The sequence below is a fragment of the Cynocephalus volans genome, chromosome 3 (genome assembly GCF_027409185.1).
Source record: "Cynocephalus volans isolate mCynVol1 chromosome 3, mCynVol1.pri, whole genome shotgun sequence".
Taxonomy (NCBI): Eukaryota; Metazoa; Chordata; class Mammalia; order Dermoptera; family Cynocephalidae; genus Cynocephalus; species Cynocephalus volans.
Window position 1 is genome coordinate 174,493,804 of NC_084462.1, and position 14,536 is coordinate 174,508,339.

At 36.6% G+C, this 14,536-nt stretch overlaps 1 protein-coding gene across 5 annotated transcripts in view; it reads right to left on the reverse strand.

The window, feature by feature from the left end:
• The window catches only part of DICER1 (dicer 1, ribonuclease III), a 71,134-nt gene that overhangs the window by 13,261 nt on the left and 43,337 nt on the right, over positions 1 to 14,536 (reverse strand). For 4 of the 5 annotated variants that reach the window (XM_063092150.1, XM_063092149.1, XM_063092148.1 and 1 more), the window contains 11 exons: positions 12,346 to 12,478; positions 11,489 to 11,564; positions 10,710 to 10,849; positions 8,719 to 8,898; positions 8,259 to 8,472; positions 7,909 to 8,062; positions 6,783 to 6,965; positions 6,425 to 6,530; positions 5,833 to 6,008; positions 4,057 to 4,840; positions 317 to 472 (listed from right to left, as the gene is read on the reverse strand). In XM_063092150.1, coding sequence (XP_062948220.1) covers positions 317 to 472; positions 4,057 to 4,840; positions 5,833 to 6,008; positions 6,425 to 6,530; positions 6,783 to 6,965; positions 7,909 to 8,062; positions 8,259 to 8,472; positions 8,719 to 8,898; positions 10,710 to 10,849; positions 11,489 to 11,564; positions 12,346 to 12,478 — 2,302 coding nt within the window. Of the gene's footprint in view, positions 1 to 316; positions 473 to 4,056; positions 4,841 to 5,832; positions 6,009 to 6,424; positions 6,531 to 6,782; positions 6,966 to 7,908; positions 8,063 to 8,258; positions 8,473 to 8,718; positions 8,899 to 10,694; positions 10,850 to 11,488; positions 11,565 to 12,345; positions 12,479 to 14,536 lie in introns of those variants that run through there. The other variant, XM_063092151.1, reaches the window with a different exon arrangement.

Here is a 14,536-nt window from a genome sequence, read left to right on the forward strand (position 1 = left end):
CAAAGGATCTATGATAAATTGTAATACATAATACTAAAGTAAAACATTAAGGGGTTTTGCTTTTTTTTTTTTTTTTTTTTTTTTCCTTTCAAAACATTATACTCTTCTGCTTTGGAAAAGATAACAGACATCGTCCTCTACCAAAATTACACTATTTCTGAATTCAAAGAAAAGACAGTCTACTTGAGGAAATTTAATTCAATTTATCAATTATCTACTCTATCATAAACATACCAGGGAAAGAAAACAAAAAATTAATAGAACAAAATTCTCTGGCTCACCAAAAAATAAATTCCTCCGGTTACCAAAAACTTACCATTTCATCTTTTTCCCATTTATCTGTGTTACTTTTGTCTTGATTTACTACATAACCAGGAGGAAGCCAATTCACAGGGGGATCAAATATTGACACCACCATGCGGCTAGGCAGTCCCTTCTTTTTTCCAAGGCGATACAGATTACAGTTGCTGACCTTTAGCAGAAAATATGTGTAAGAAACTTATCCATAAATGATCACTGCTGGAATTCATCCAAGGCATGTTAACATTTCCTTAGCTAAATGTTCTTCATATTACTATAACTGGTCATTAATTATAAGAATTATATAGTTTTCCTACTTATTCATGATAGGAAAAAAATATTTAATTCTCAGGTATTCTGTATCCTTTATAGTAGTTAAATATTTCTGAATGTAAAATGCAGAGCACAAAAAACTAATGTATATAAATATGCAAATTCCTTATGAATGAGTCAGAAAAAACAGTTCAGACAATTTCTAAGTTTTGAAAACAGAACTTGATGATACAAAATGCAAATTACTGACTGGAACTATCAAGAGTAGAAAAGAATCCATTTAAAAAGTCAAGCTGTCACAATATTGTCAATGAAATAAGAGAAGGAAATGTCATCAACTCTAGTTACAAAGTGAAAACTAGAGCTGGCAATGAACAGAGCTAAAACAATTTTATATCCCTGGAATCTAAGCCACAAATGTGATTTCAATTGTAATGTTCTCTCAAATATTATTCCTTTGTTTTAGATGGCATTTCAAGAATTTTTGTTCAACCACTGTATTTTATTTACTTTTATTTTTTAATTGAAATATAATTGATTATACATATTTATGGGGTACAGAGTTGACTATCAGTATTTGTGTACAATATGTGATGATCAAATCAATATTATTAGTATGTTCCTTATTACAAATTGTAATTATTCTGTGTCCCTTACCAAATTTTTCCCTAAGCCCCCTCCTTTCCCCCCTCCCACCGCTGGTAACTATTTTTAGATGGAGCAAAAGTTCATAAAAAACAAGTCCATTCATTTACTCACATCAATTAAACAGCTTTGTTGTCTACCCTCTGGTCTGTTATTCCTAATGCCTCCGTCTCCTCCCTAATTTGCTCAAATCATTGCATTTCTGCCTAGTTTTTACTGGAAACTAGGGTCTAGAATTGTCAATCTCATTTTCATTGTGTAAAAACTGCGTTCCTTATTATGTAAGTACTTCATGAGCCCTTTTACCATGTAACCCAACTACTATGGAAGAAGGACCCACCATGCGAGAGGCACTCGATCAGGAAACCAAGCCAGTGAGACAGAGGAGCAGTCCTCACAAACTACATATATGACAATCACTCTGTGCAAAAGTGCTCTCTCACACTGCCTGAAAAGCAGGAGGCTGAAATGAATGCCGGTTTCCCTTGCCATACTGTGAGAACAAAGCATCACAAATGTCATTAAGAGGACAAAGTGCAACAGGGACTGAAAAGGGAGGGAAATGACAATCAAAGTTGAGAGAAATGGTCAGCAGGATGGAGGAGGAAGAAACTAAGTAAGAACGCAGACAGGAGGCAAAAGCCAGGATAGTGGAAGTCAACAGGTCAAAGTGGGGCGAGCACTCTGAGAACAGGAGCGACACCAGCAAAGGCACCGAGGGCGGGTGGGTGGGCATGGCATTGGTACAAGGAGCAGCAAGGAGCTTCAGCCTGCTTAGGACATAAGACCCATCAGGGGGTGAGCATGACACCAGGCTGAGGGAGTGATGATGATTTCTGCAGGAAAGAAGGAGTCAAAGGTTTCTGAGCAGATAGATGGATGAATTTTTGTGATATAAAATAATCTTCCTTACCTAATAGAATTTACTACCTCACACTCTCAGCCTCTGGTATTTTCTTCCTGCAACCACCCTGTGGAAATCTCATCCATTCTCAGAGCTCAATTGTCACTCTTATGGGGACTATTCTCCAAAACCCCATCTAAGTCCGAAACTCTCACTTATCTGAACATTTCCACTCCACATTCTCAACCCCAACCCTGATTTCCCACACGTCTATCTTGCCCCACCACTGCCACAGCCCCCAACTTCCCTGTTTATATGACTGCCTCCTCAGTCTGTCTCAGGACTGTCCTGGGAGGCAGCAGAAGATAGCGGTTAGGGGTGAGGACTCCAGCCTCACACACTCCTGACTATCCAGATGACCTTCCACGAGCTAATCAGACTCTCTAGGAATGTTTCATCATCTGCAAAATGGGGACATGTCAGCTGCTTCTCCACAGTTCAGTGAGATTAAATGAGACAACACTTGTAAAATGATCCGTCTGGGGCCCCGTGTTTCAGAGTAATATCAGAAGCAGGCTAGTGGGAGGGTGGAGAGCCAGCTCTCCAAAGCCAGACTGTCTGGGTTTGGTCCCAGCCCTGCCACTTACCTGCCATTTGACCTTGGACAAGTTAACCTCTCCTGCCTCACTGTCCTCACCCATAAAATGGGTAGAATAAAAGTATACACCTCTTAGAATTATGACAAGAATTAAATTAGACAATATGTGTAAGGGGACTAGAGTAGTGTCTGGCAGACTAAGCACTTTGTGTTAGCTAAAATTATTATTTCTTCTGAAATTACCATGTACCTCAACCCCTTCTTCACTGCCAGAACTCTAGTTCTACCCCAATATCTGCTTCTGCCTTTGCTTTCGTTTTGCTTTTCAACACACATTCCCCTCTGCTACCGTATTAATCATTTTACAAGACTAACGCTCTAACCCCTGAGCTATAAGGCCAACTGCTAGATGAATCATTTTAAACTACCACTTATTAATAGTCCCCTGCTCAAATTCCTGTAACAGTGCCAACAACACTTAAAATACACGCAGATTCCTTAGCCTCATATTCAAGGCCTTCCACAATACAGCATCACTCCACCTGCCCTTTCAAATCTTCTCTCAGGTATTCCCACACTCCTGACTGCAGCCACAGCTCATTCCCTGAGCGCTAACATGCTCGGCCATTTATCTGTCCTGTAAATGTACTTCTGCCATTAATGCCTTCCCTTGGTCACAAGAGCTATTCCTTTCTTCTGAGTGCTGAGGGTAATTGGCAGCTTTATGATCTATTTGTAAAGGAGGCTCATGCTGCCCTGTAACACCTCTTCTATCATTATTTAAATATCTTACCTTCATTACTTTTCTTCCTTAAATCTTACCTCTACACCAAGTTTAAGAATGCAGCCTTCCCTTGGGCTATCCAGCAATTATTTAATCAGAACTCCAGTGTCACTCTTCACACTGGAGAGTAACTGAGCTGTGTGAAGTGTTGCTCTTTCCCTTCCCTGATGCTCCAAAACCTTGAAGATGAGCTCCTCCATGAGTGGAGGATGTCTTTACAACAGTACATACACTCCCAAATAAATGTTCAACTCAACTAAATTAAAGCACAAGCTCCTAGAATGTCTATGCTGAGTATTTCTTTATATTTCCCTCAAGATCATCTAGGTGCACAAAGTTTTATTGGTACTGAACTTCTATCAAAAAATAAGGCATATATACATCAACTAACCCCCAAAACCTGAGGGCATCATCAGTGTAAAGCATGTCTGCTGCTGGGTGGTTCCGCCACAGGCTTCCACCTGCCCTAGTGGTACGATGGAACAGCTGTGCTTGGCTGGTGCAGCAATCTCTGCAGGTCACTTTCTTATCCTCTGAGATTATCCAACACTTCAAACCACTTCCAGGCACAGTGAATAATTAACTTCTCAAAATGAAAGAACCATATCTTACCTTTTTGCTTCTCATATAGGAAAGGCGGCCCTCGTGAGCATCAGGGTAAGTGCAAAATAGATACGTGGTGATGGCATGCTTTAAAAAGGAGTCGCCAAGCATTTCAAGCCGCTCCAGGTTAAATCCATCACTAGCATTTGACAGAGTCAAAGCCTGAAGAATAAGTCCAGGATTGGGGCCAAGAGTCCTGGAGGAGTACCCAACAGAAGGGCTCTGCTCAGAATCCATCCTGTCCTTGAGCACTTTAACAGCATCTGTCGTACTAGACATCACGGCCATCATGGGACTTCCATCTGAGGTAGATTTGTCAGCATTTCCATCAAGGTATTTATTACTCAGTAGAGTACATTCATCGCTGGGCTTGGGCTGGTTCTCATAATTGTATAAATTCTGAATGGGATATGAGGTAGTTGGTTGTACAGGTATTTCCTGCTTGTAGTAATTCAGCTGATTTCCTTGGCAAAAGTCTCTGTTAGCTAAATCATAACTGCCATTGGCAAGATTTTTATTGTAAGAAAGACCATTAATTGCTGTAAGATCTGTTGAAACTTCAATTTGGAGCTTACCAGATGACTCACTGAGTAACGTTCTGCAGTTCACAGACATTTGGTCATGATTTTCTAGAGAGGAGGTTCTATTAGCACCGTGATGTGCAGCATTTTCAGGGACTACAATTGTGCTGTGCTTACAGTAACTGTCATTTTCTGCTGAAGAGGAGTTAGAAATTGAGATGAAAGATTTGCTGTCGATGGATTTTTTCCACCCAAAGTCTAAGTTAGGATATCTGCAAAGACATTTTTAGAGCTTTTTATCAGATCCTTCAAAAAGGTTAGGCTTAAAGCAACAGCAATTTGAATTAAAAAAAAAAAAAAAAAAAGAAAAAAGATCCCCATAAGCAAACTACTTTAGAAGAGAAACAAGGTTTCAAGTCAGAAATGTAAATTACGAAGCAGTACAGGGTTTACTTTCTTGCTTTAACCCCTTACCCTAGAGCACAGTGTGGTAGCTAAGAAGATCACAAAGCTTGGAGGCAGCATGCAGGACCTGGAGTGACAGACTTCATGGGTTGGAATCCCAGGCCCTCTGATTAATGAGCTGAGTAACTTTGGCCAGCTTACGTAACCTCTCCATGCCTCAGCTGCTGCACCTGAAAATGAGGCTAACAATTCCTACCTCATATGACTGTCCTGAGGATTAAATGAGCTAATAGAAGCTATAGCATTTAAACTAGTGTTTGACACTATATTCAATAAGTATAGTTGTCATTATTACTATTATAAAGTTCCTTCAATTCCTAGAAACATCTTGGTATTGACAACTGGATAACCAAAAATTAATGAGTGGTTAAACCAATAATTTCTTTAAAATGCAGACTTTACTAATGGGAAGAAAATAATGAAGACAACATGATGAGACAATTTTTACGTAACACATATTTGGCTTTTTAACAGAGAAAACAGTCTTAAAATGTGGGCATAGTAACAAAGAACCGTTTTCATTCTTACTGCAACTGCCATCACTGCAAAAAGAGTGATTATTTCTGACCTAAGGAGCTCGTCTCCCTCTGCAGCTTGACAAAAACATAGGACTCAATGACCCAATATACAGATTTTCACTCAGGAGTCAAACAATGCATTTATTTCATGTATTAGGACATCTACATTTTCCTTCTCATCTTTTAAGAACTATTTTATATAAAATTAAAATCTTAACTCCATTCTTCCACAAATAAAATCTTATGACCTATGTTCTTTCTGGCTGATAATACAGGCTTACCTAAAATCTGCAGGAAGTGATCTGACTCCCACACCAGCATCGCTGGCTGTCTGGGCTCTTAGCTCCTCTGCAGTCAAAAGGCAGTGAAGGCGATAAAGTATGCTGGGGAGACAAACTGCTTTTCTCCACAGTGATGCTGGAATTGGATGTATAGCACAGAGTTCTGGAACCAGTATCTGCGAACAAGAAAAAAGTGGATACATATAAAGTGCACACACACAACAGAATTTTTTTAAAAAAGACCAATTTCACTAATAAAGACAAAAATCATAAATGCTAATAAAATCTAATTTTTTTAAATATTTTAAAAAATAATCCTTTTAAGTCCAAAAGGGATTTATCCTAGGATTTATGAGAATGATTTTGTGATATAATTACATGAATGGACCAAATATAAAAAGCAAAACTCTCAAAACTTATCAAAAAGAATACTCAAATAAAATTCGACACATAATATTAATTAAAACAAAACAAAATCTAAGGGTTAGATAACTTCCAAAACATTCACAAATCACTCATTTAACTTGATAATATAAAATTCAAACTTATTTTTATAAATATCAAGATATGTTAGTAACAATTAATTCATTACCTGTTTATTCTGCAGACTTTCCCATTTGGCTTTCCTTTTTTCTGCACTGCTTAAAGGAAGAGCTTTCCCCTTCTGATTCAAATGTCGAGGTGTCAAAAGATTAAGTCTATAAAAATTCCAAAAACAATTTTTTTCAAACAGACAAAAATAAGTACACTTTCACAGTGGCTCTCCAACTTCAGTGTGCCTACAAATCACCTGAAGAGCTCATTTAAACTGCAGAATCCTGGGCCAACCCCTGGGCAAGGCTGTGTGCAAAGGATCTCCTGATTTCAGAGGCATGCCTCTGCATGTGCCTACTGACCTCTGGAAAGAATGCTTCAAGTGCAACCTGAATGCCATTTCTGAAGCGCCTTACCTTGAAGATGTGTGGTCCACATCCAGCAGTGGCTGGTTGAGATTGGTCAGGTCAAGGTTATACTTTGTTTTATAATATTCTGCAAAAGTTTCATACTCAGGGGAAGGAAATTTACTGAGTGGGGTAAGATCAGTGTACACATCAGCTACATAAAATCGATGAGGCTGATCAAAATTGCGATATCTAAAAAAGGAAAAGAATGAGTTTCTTTTTGGTTTAAATCACGTATTCTCAAAACACAACCGTTTTTAATATGAAAACACAAATTATGATTAAGAATTCAAAAAGTTAAAAATAACACTAATGAAATTTTCATTAGATATATTTCGAGTGTACTTGAGACAATAAAAATTATGTTCTCCTAGCAAGTATACACTGACTCTCCATTCTCCCCTACTTTCTTCTTCCTCTAAATATCTATACCTTGTTAACACATGAAACCTAAATGGCACCTTCAAATATCTATTTCATTAATATAAGAAGTATGGAAAACTAACAATATCTAAACAACTGATTAAATACTTTGTACATTACTAATGCTAAATATAAAAGACACTTGCCATATAAAATATATTATCGCATCATCTATGATAGTGATAATCTGATAACATTTAAAATATGGTTTTGAGGTGCAAGAAAACCCACAAAATCAAAGAACGATTGAATTACACTGAATACTCTAATTTTTTTACAAAATATCTATATCCAATTTTATTGCCCAAAACACCCATTCCCTAAATTTTTACAAAAAGAGAAAAAGCATTCTGATTTACTATTTTCATTGAGCTTAATAACATTATTCCTTGTAAAGATTTTAAGAAATAAAACTATTGTTTATGACCAAATTCTATAATAAGACTTTGGGGATGAAAAGGATAGAGATTTTAAGAAGAAAGCCTGTCAACATTTTAAATTATCTGACCATCACCAAGTGAAATCCCTTCACTCACAGTGTTTTAGGTTTTGGCTTTTGCAGGAGAGAATAGGTCCACCGGTGAAGCAATAGCTAAATTTTCTATTAGTAATATCAATGCTGAAGTCATAGATCATTTACACTCTCATGTGAACAAGTGCATCTTTTGAAACAAAATATCATCACCATTTTCTTTTCCATTTAAATACCTACCTTGGAATGATAACTGCATCCTGGTAATCTTCTAATTTAAAAACAAAGGGTGTTTCTTTTGAATATTTTGTACTGGGAATGCCTATGCGAGCTTCAGATTTCTCAATATCTTCCATGAATTTAAAGTCAATATCCAAAGTGCTGGAGTCATTAACTTAGGGAAGAAAAAGCCTCTTTAGCTTGTTTAAATATAATAGAGATAAGATTCTTACTTAAGCTATATATTCATATATGTGTCTAATTTAGAGTTATCCAAGTAAGAAATTTTTGTAGTATATCCAATAAGCTAGTTGCCAAGCAAAACTTTCATTTTTTAGTTACGAACACTTTAAAGTCTGGGGCCTTCTTACCAACATTAAGAGGTAGAACACAGTATGCTGAATCAGCGTCTGTAGGTTTAAATTCTAGTGCAGGTTTTTCAAGCCGAAGAATATGTGAGAATATATATTGGTGAAGTCTTGTGATCAACTCAAGCATTTGTAGAGACAATGTGAAACCAGACTTCTTCAACTCAATGGATATGGTAACCTCTCCAGAGCGTGTGTACACAGGAAAATGTGGAATCTTGGCAAAAAAGAAAAATAAAGCACCCTCAAAGTTAAAAGGTATTTTGTTCCATTACACTTAACTTCAGAAGAGGAATGACGCTTTCTATCAGGGGAACAGAAGAGACACTTCGATCATTAAATACTAAATATAATGAGGTGAGAAAAGGCACTTACTACTAAAAAGTTTTCTTTTTTCCTCTTCCTCTTTTTAAAAAAAACAAGAAGATATCTTCAACATAAATATCCATTATGAAGTATCTACCTGAGGTATAGGTTTGGCTGTCAGTATTCCAAAGCATCTCGTGGTATCCTCAGGGGGATAGAGCTTCCGTCTTCTAAAGTTGAGTTCATCAGGTAAAGGAGTAGTTAAAACCATTCCTATCACATATAGGTAACAGGGCTGATCAGGTTTGGGATAACTATCCCTCAAACATTCTGGAATCTAGAGTTTGAAAGAAAAATTAAGCATCATGCTCAAGTATAATAGCCTCTTTTCCAGATGTTGGCAAGAAAACATATTTGTGGCTTTACTAAATGCTGATGAGAAAAAGCTAAGAAAATACACAGCACTAATTACTTTACCCTGCTGGGGAAGTCAGCATTTCTCAGGTCTGAGCTGCACAGTGGCCCAAGTTCACCTACGTTGTAATACTGCTGACTATATGGCTAACACTAAAATTATAGAAAACAATCAAACACTGTAGTGTCTTTTTAAAAAATACCATTCATTTGATTTATTTCTTTTGACTAGAAAACTCTTTTCTACCTTGGGCTTTTTAAGTATTTACTCATTGTAGGGTAACAGAAAATAAAAGCAGGCAAATTTTTAAAAATCACATATAATCCTATTACTCAAAAATAACCTTTATTAACATTTTGAAATACTATAAATTTCCTAGACTTCTGTCTATGTATAATATATAAAAATACATACTAATATTTTTCGATATAAATGGAATCACACAACACTGGTGTGTGCACATGTGTGTGTGAGATAACCTAATTTTTATCCCCAATTACTACAATGAGAATATCTTTCAGAATCAATATGAATCACTATCATCATTTTTAAGGTTGTCTCATTATGTGAGTAAACCATAATTAAATTAATCTGACATTATTTCTAAGCTTTCATTTACTAATTAGATTAGGGTCTTGCAGTTTCTGAGGCTCAATGGCAAATAACTGCATCTGTAGTTAAAAGGTATAGAAACGATGGCTAAGAGACAGTTATGATTAATAGGATATCATAACACAGAATATATCAATTAAACAGGATGCAAGGCAGTATTATGCTTCTCAGAACAGTTATCTTTAGTGATGTTTATCATATAAAACTAGTCCAATAAGCAAATTGGGTATGAGGGAACCGAGCATTTCAAAAAAATGGATAACATTCATAATTTTTAAAAAACCAACATGATTTTGAATCTTGAAAATGCTTAGCTGGGTGTAAATTTTTTAAAAGTAAAAACTCACAACTGCAGAACTACAAAAGAACCACGCACTTATGCTAATATGAAGGTACAGAGGAAAATTTTGCTTTTCTTTGGAGCTCCTATGAGATAAAAATGCTAACAAATAAGGGGCTGGCTGGTTAGCTCAGTTGGCTAGAGAGCAACCTTGTAACACCAAGGTTACAGGTCCGAATCCCCATACCAGCCAGCCACCATATATAAATAAATAAATATTTCGGCCAAGTATGGTTATAACTAGAAGTCAGATCCAGAGATGTTTTAATGTGTGAATCCTGCCACGATGCCACAGATCATGCTAGACACATTCTACTGAAATGACTTATTTGGACTCCCAATAGCCCACATCCTAACTTCCAGTGTATCTGTCACCTTGAGAGAGCATCTTTTCATTTGCCTATTTTAGCATACAAATCCTCTTTTGTCTTAGCCCCAGTCACAAATAAAACAAGAATCATACCAATAAATTGAATGAAATAAAAAATGTCTCTTTAAGTTAAATAAACTCATTCTGGGTAGAATCTGATAGATGAGTCCAAGAATCCTCTTGAGAAGAAAAACAAAAACTGTCTGAAGTGGAAAGAGAGACAGAGGACATGCAAAAGTAAAGGGGCTGATCTGAGAGAAGTTATGAATCAGAGAAATGAACTGAGGTCCACAGAGTAGGCCAATTACCAGAGTCTGGGAAGCCAACCAAGCAGAGGAATTTAGATTTGATGTAGCAGGAAATAAAAAGTCAGAAAGGCTAGATTTTTATTCAGTTCTAACCAATACTAACTGCTTTTGGGTAGCACTGCCTTCGTTTTGTGGAACCTGGTCTTCCTGGAACACTGGTCTCTTCTTCATCATGTAAATCAAGCTCTTCTTCATATTTAACAGTCTCTTTCCCAACTGGCATCAAATGGTCATCCAGTTCACCTAAGAAATTTAAAAAGAATTAACATAAACAATCTAGATTTTTGCCTCTCTAAATAATACTGGAAGAGCACTATGTTAGGAAGTAACTGGAAAAGTAATAAAACCTAAAGTGCCTTTGCCTTTATCAATGTAAAAGTAATCAGATCTGATACTTCAGGCAAAGTCTATGTTGGCTTTCATACATCTGGTATGAGCAGGGTGGCAAATTCTGTTCTAAGACTCAAAAATAAAAACATCTAAACAGGACAACAGCATGTATCATTTCTAAATAAAGAGATCCTGGAAAAAGTCTTCCTATTTAAAAAAAAGATTAATTTCTAGGCTAGTATGGACTAATTGGAGAGACTGATACATTAAAACACAAATGTTCATGATTCAACAGTAATGAGAAGACTTTTATGTCCAGTAAAGGAAGCAAATAAATGACAGGGTTTGCAATTAAGCTGTAGAAAACAAAGAGCTCCCATAATGTTGTAGGACATTCAAGTTACATAATATATTTATATTCACCAAGGCACACCAAGAGCAGCAACTTCACAGCTCTACAAAATCCTTAGAGACCTATAAAATCCTCAATATGCTTTTTATACAATGTATATAATTTATCTTTATTTGCATATGCTTTTCAAACACCCTTACCAATTTTGTGCAGTTTTTCACAGCAAATGAGAGCTACAACTCTTTCAGCCAATCGTACACAGCTCATTGGTGGACCCTGAAAATAACAAAATAGCTTTCTATTGTATATGCACATAGCTATATTATCACTAGCACATGAAATATCTATGAAACCTCTGCCCCAACATCTCTGGAGTTCAATTTACCAAAGTTCTTTATTTTGAAAAATGCCAATAAATTTTTATAAATCCTAACTTCAATATTTGAAATATCCATCTTTAAAAAATCCTGCCCAGTAAAAACTAAGTCATGACAAGATTTTATAATTTTTGATAAAGTTAAATTTCAGTAAGATTTTCAAACATCTTACTTTCGTTAACTTGCAAATATGTAACAGCAAAAAAATATATATATATATGGGAATATAACACAGATTAAAATTACTGAGCAGATTTTTATATGCTACAGAAATGAGTCACTTTGGAATATCTGAAAAATAATATTGGGACCAAGGACAGCAGTTACAAAAGGCAGATTTTGAGTCAGAAACAGCAAACTAAGGAGAGCAGCCCAACCACATTTAATGAATTTTGTGTCCCTGTATCTAAGCCACAGCTGAATGATTCTGTCGGAAATGTTCACATTAATAAGAACTTGGAGGAAACTTCAGAGGTCATCTAGTCCAATTCTAAGAGTCTGTAAGTTAGGCTATTATAAATTTGAACATGTAGTTGGCTACAAAAGAGATTTATAAATCTACTCTTTAATGTAGATTTTAAAACCAAATTTACCTATAACTTGCATGTCCTAGAGAAGCTGAAAAAAATACATTAATGACATACTTTAAAAGGCACAATCATTTCTTTTTCTAAACTTACAACAATGGAGGCTCGAAGAGGTGAGTTAATTGGCAGATAAAGAGTTGAATAAAATGTACCATCAGGCAACTCTCGGGTTCTACATTTAGGAGCTAGATGAGTAAATGGGTCACTTGGTAATCTAGCACAGTATCTGCGAAGAAAAAAAATTTTGAGGCTGAATTTACAACTGAGAAATAAAATCTGTACTGACATTCACAACCTAAATTTTTACTTCTTATGTCCCTCTTCCCCTCCACCAGATAGGTATTTACATGTGGAGTTTGAACTTTATTGCTTCAAACATCCAATAAGACAAACAGTGTTGTCTAACAGAACTTCCCACAAAGATGTCCTGTATCTGCAATGTCCAACACGGCAGTAGCTGCTGAGCACTTGAAATGTGACAAGTGCAACTAGGGAACTACATTTTTGATTTTATTTTATTTTAACTTAAATTGAACTTTGAATTTAAACAGCCTCATTGTGTTTAGTGGTACCATATTGGACAGTGCACAAAGTACTAGTTCTGAACCCTTAAGAGAACATATTGCCAATGTTTGTTCCTTAATAATCTTACATCTGCCAGAAACTATCAGGGAATGTATAAGAAAGGCATCAGAAGAGGGCAGAAGGACAGTCAGTGTCAACACAAGGAGGGCATCATAACAAGATCAGCACTGAGCAGGCAGGGCAGGAAGCTGGCCCAGAGAAAGCCGGGGCTGAGTAAGGAGGATGCTGGGACAAGCAGAGCCCACATAAGGAAAGTGCTGAAATGGGCAGCAGTCTTGCAAGGTTAGGATTTATGCAATTAGGGCACCCAAACACGGTGGCAGCCGTGCAGAGTAGTAAGACTGGCTACATATGAGAAGATTGAACATACAGTTTTTTGGAGGACAGTGGGAGTCGGACTTTTTACTACTGGACAAAGCAAGTACAAAAATAGAAAAGAGGACATCCAGAATGAACCCTCTAGTGTCATACTGAAAATGGAAGTATCAACAGTCAGACATAGAAATAAATACAGATGTAAGTATGCATGTGAATATATAAATAAACTTTCTAGCTCTGCCCACTAAAATGCCTGGCAGCAGTAACACCCCACTGGCAGTGAATATACCTAGCATCAAGATCTTGGTTTCTAAACAACTCAACCTCCACTAAAAGGAACCAGGAACTCTTAGAGATGTAGCCAATATCAAGGCTGTGGCAGGGAAAGTATTTGAGTTGAATCCAGAACATCTTGTACCATATAACAAGAAAGTGTTCAAAGAATAATGGTGACATGTTAAAAAGACACAGAAGATGAAGTGAGGGGGTTCCCACTGACCAAATTTGAGACAATTTTAACATCAAAACAAATAAATGTTAGTAACAGATTATAAATTCATTAAATGAGTCCATAAATACAAACTAAAAAAATAATAATAATAATGAAAAATAAATGGAAAGAAGGAAAAGCTCTTCCTTACAGTAGAATACCAATTAATAAATATAGACAGAATAATGAAATCAGAAAATCACCACTGAGTAGCCATCATAGTAATCAATTCAAGGAAGGCATATCAATGGACACTTACATTAATGGGTCAAACTGAAAAGAAGAATGAATTTTAAATAGTCTCAAAGTATCTCCCCACAAATTATTTACTAATTACAAAAAAAAATAAAAAGAAAGTTTACAGTAGAGAAAACTGGCAGACCTTATTCAAGTGATCAAAATTACCACCACCAGTAAGGGCACAAATCAACATCATGTGCCACCTATTAAAATGGGACAAGCAGAATACAGCATCACTTCAGTGATGTGCTGGCCAAAAATGTATAATCTGGTCAAATCATGAGAAAATATCAGATAAACTGAAACTGAGAGTCAGACTACAAATGACTCGTCTGTAATCTTCAAAAATTTCAAGGTCATTGGGCCGACCCTATGGTTCACTCAGGAGAGTGCGGGGCTGTGGGAGCGCAGCGGCGCTCCCACCACAGGTTCGGATCCTACGTAGGGATGGCCGGTGCGCTCACTGGCTGAGCGCAGTGTGGGCGACACCAAGCCAAGGGTTGCGATCCCCTTACCGGTCACAAAAAAAAAAAAGGAAAAACAAAAAATTTCAAGGTCATTAAAGTCAAGGAAAGACTGAAGTATGGTTCCAGATTGAAGGTGACTAGGGAGATGTGTCAACAGGCTACAATTTATAATCCTGGATTGGAT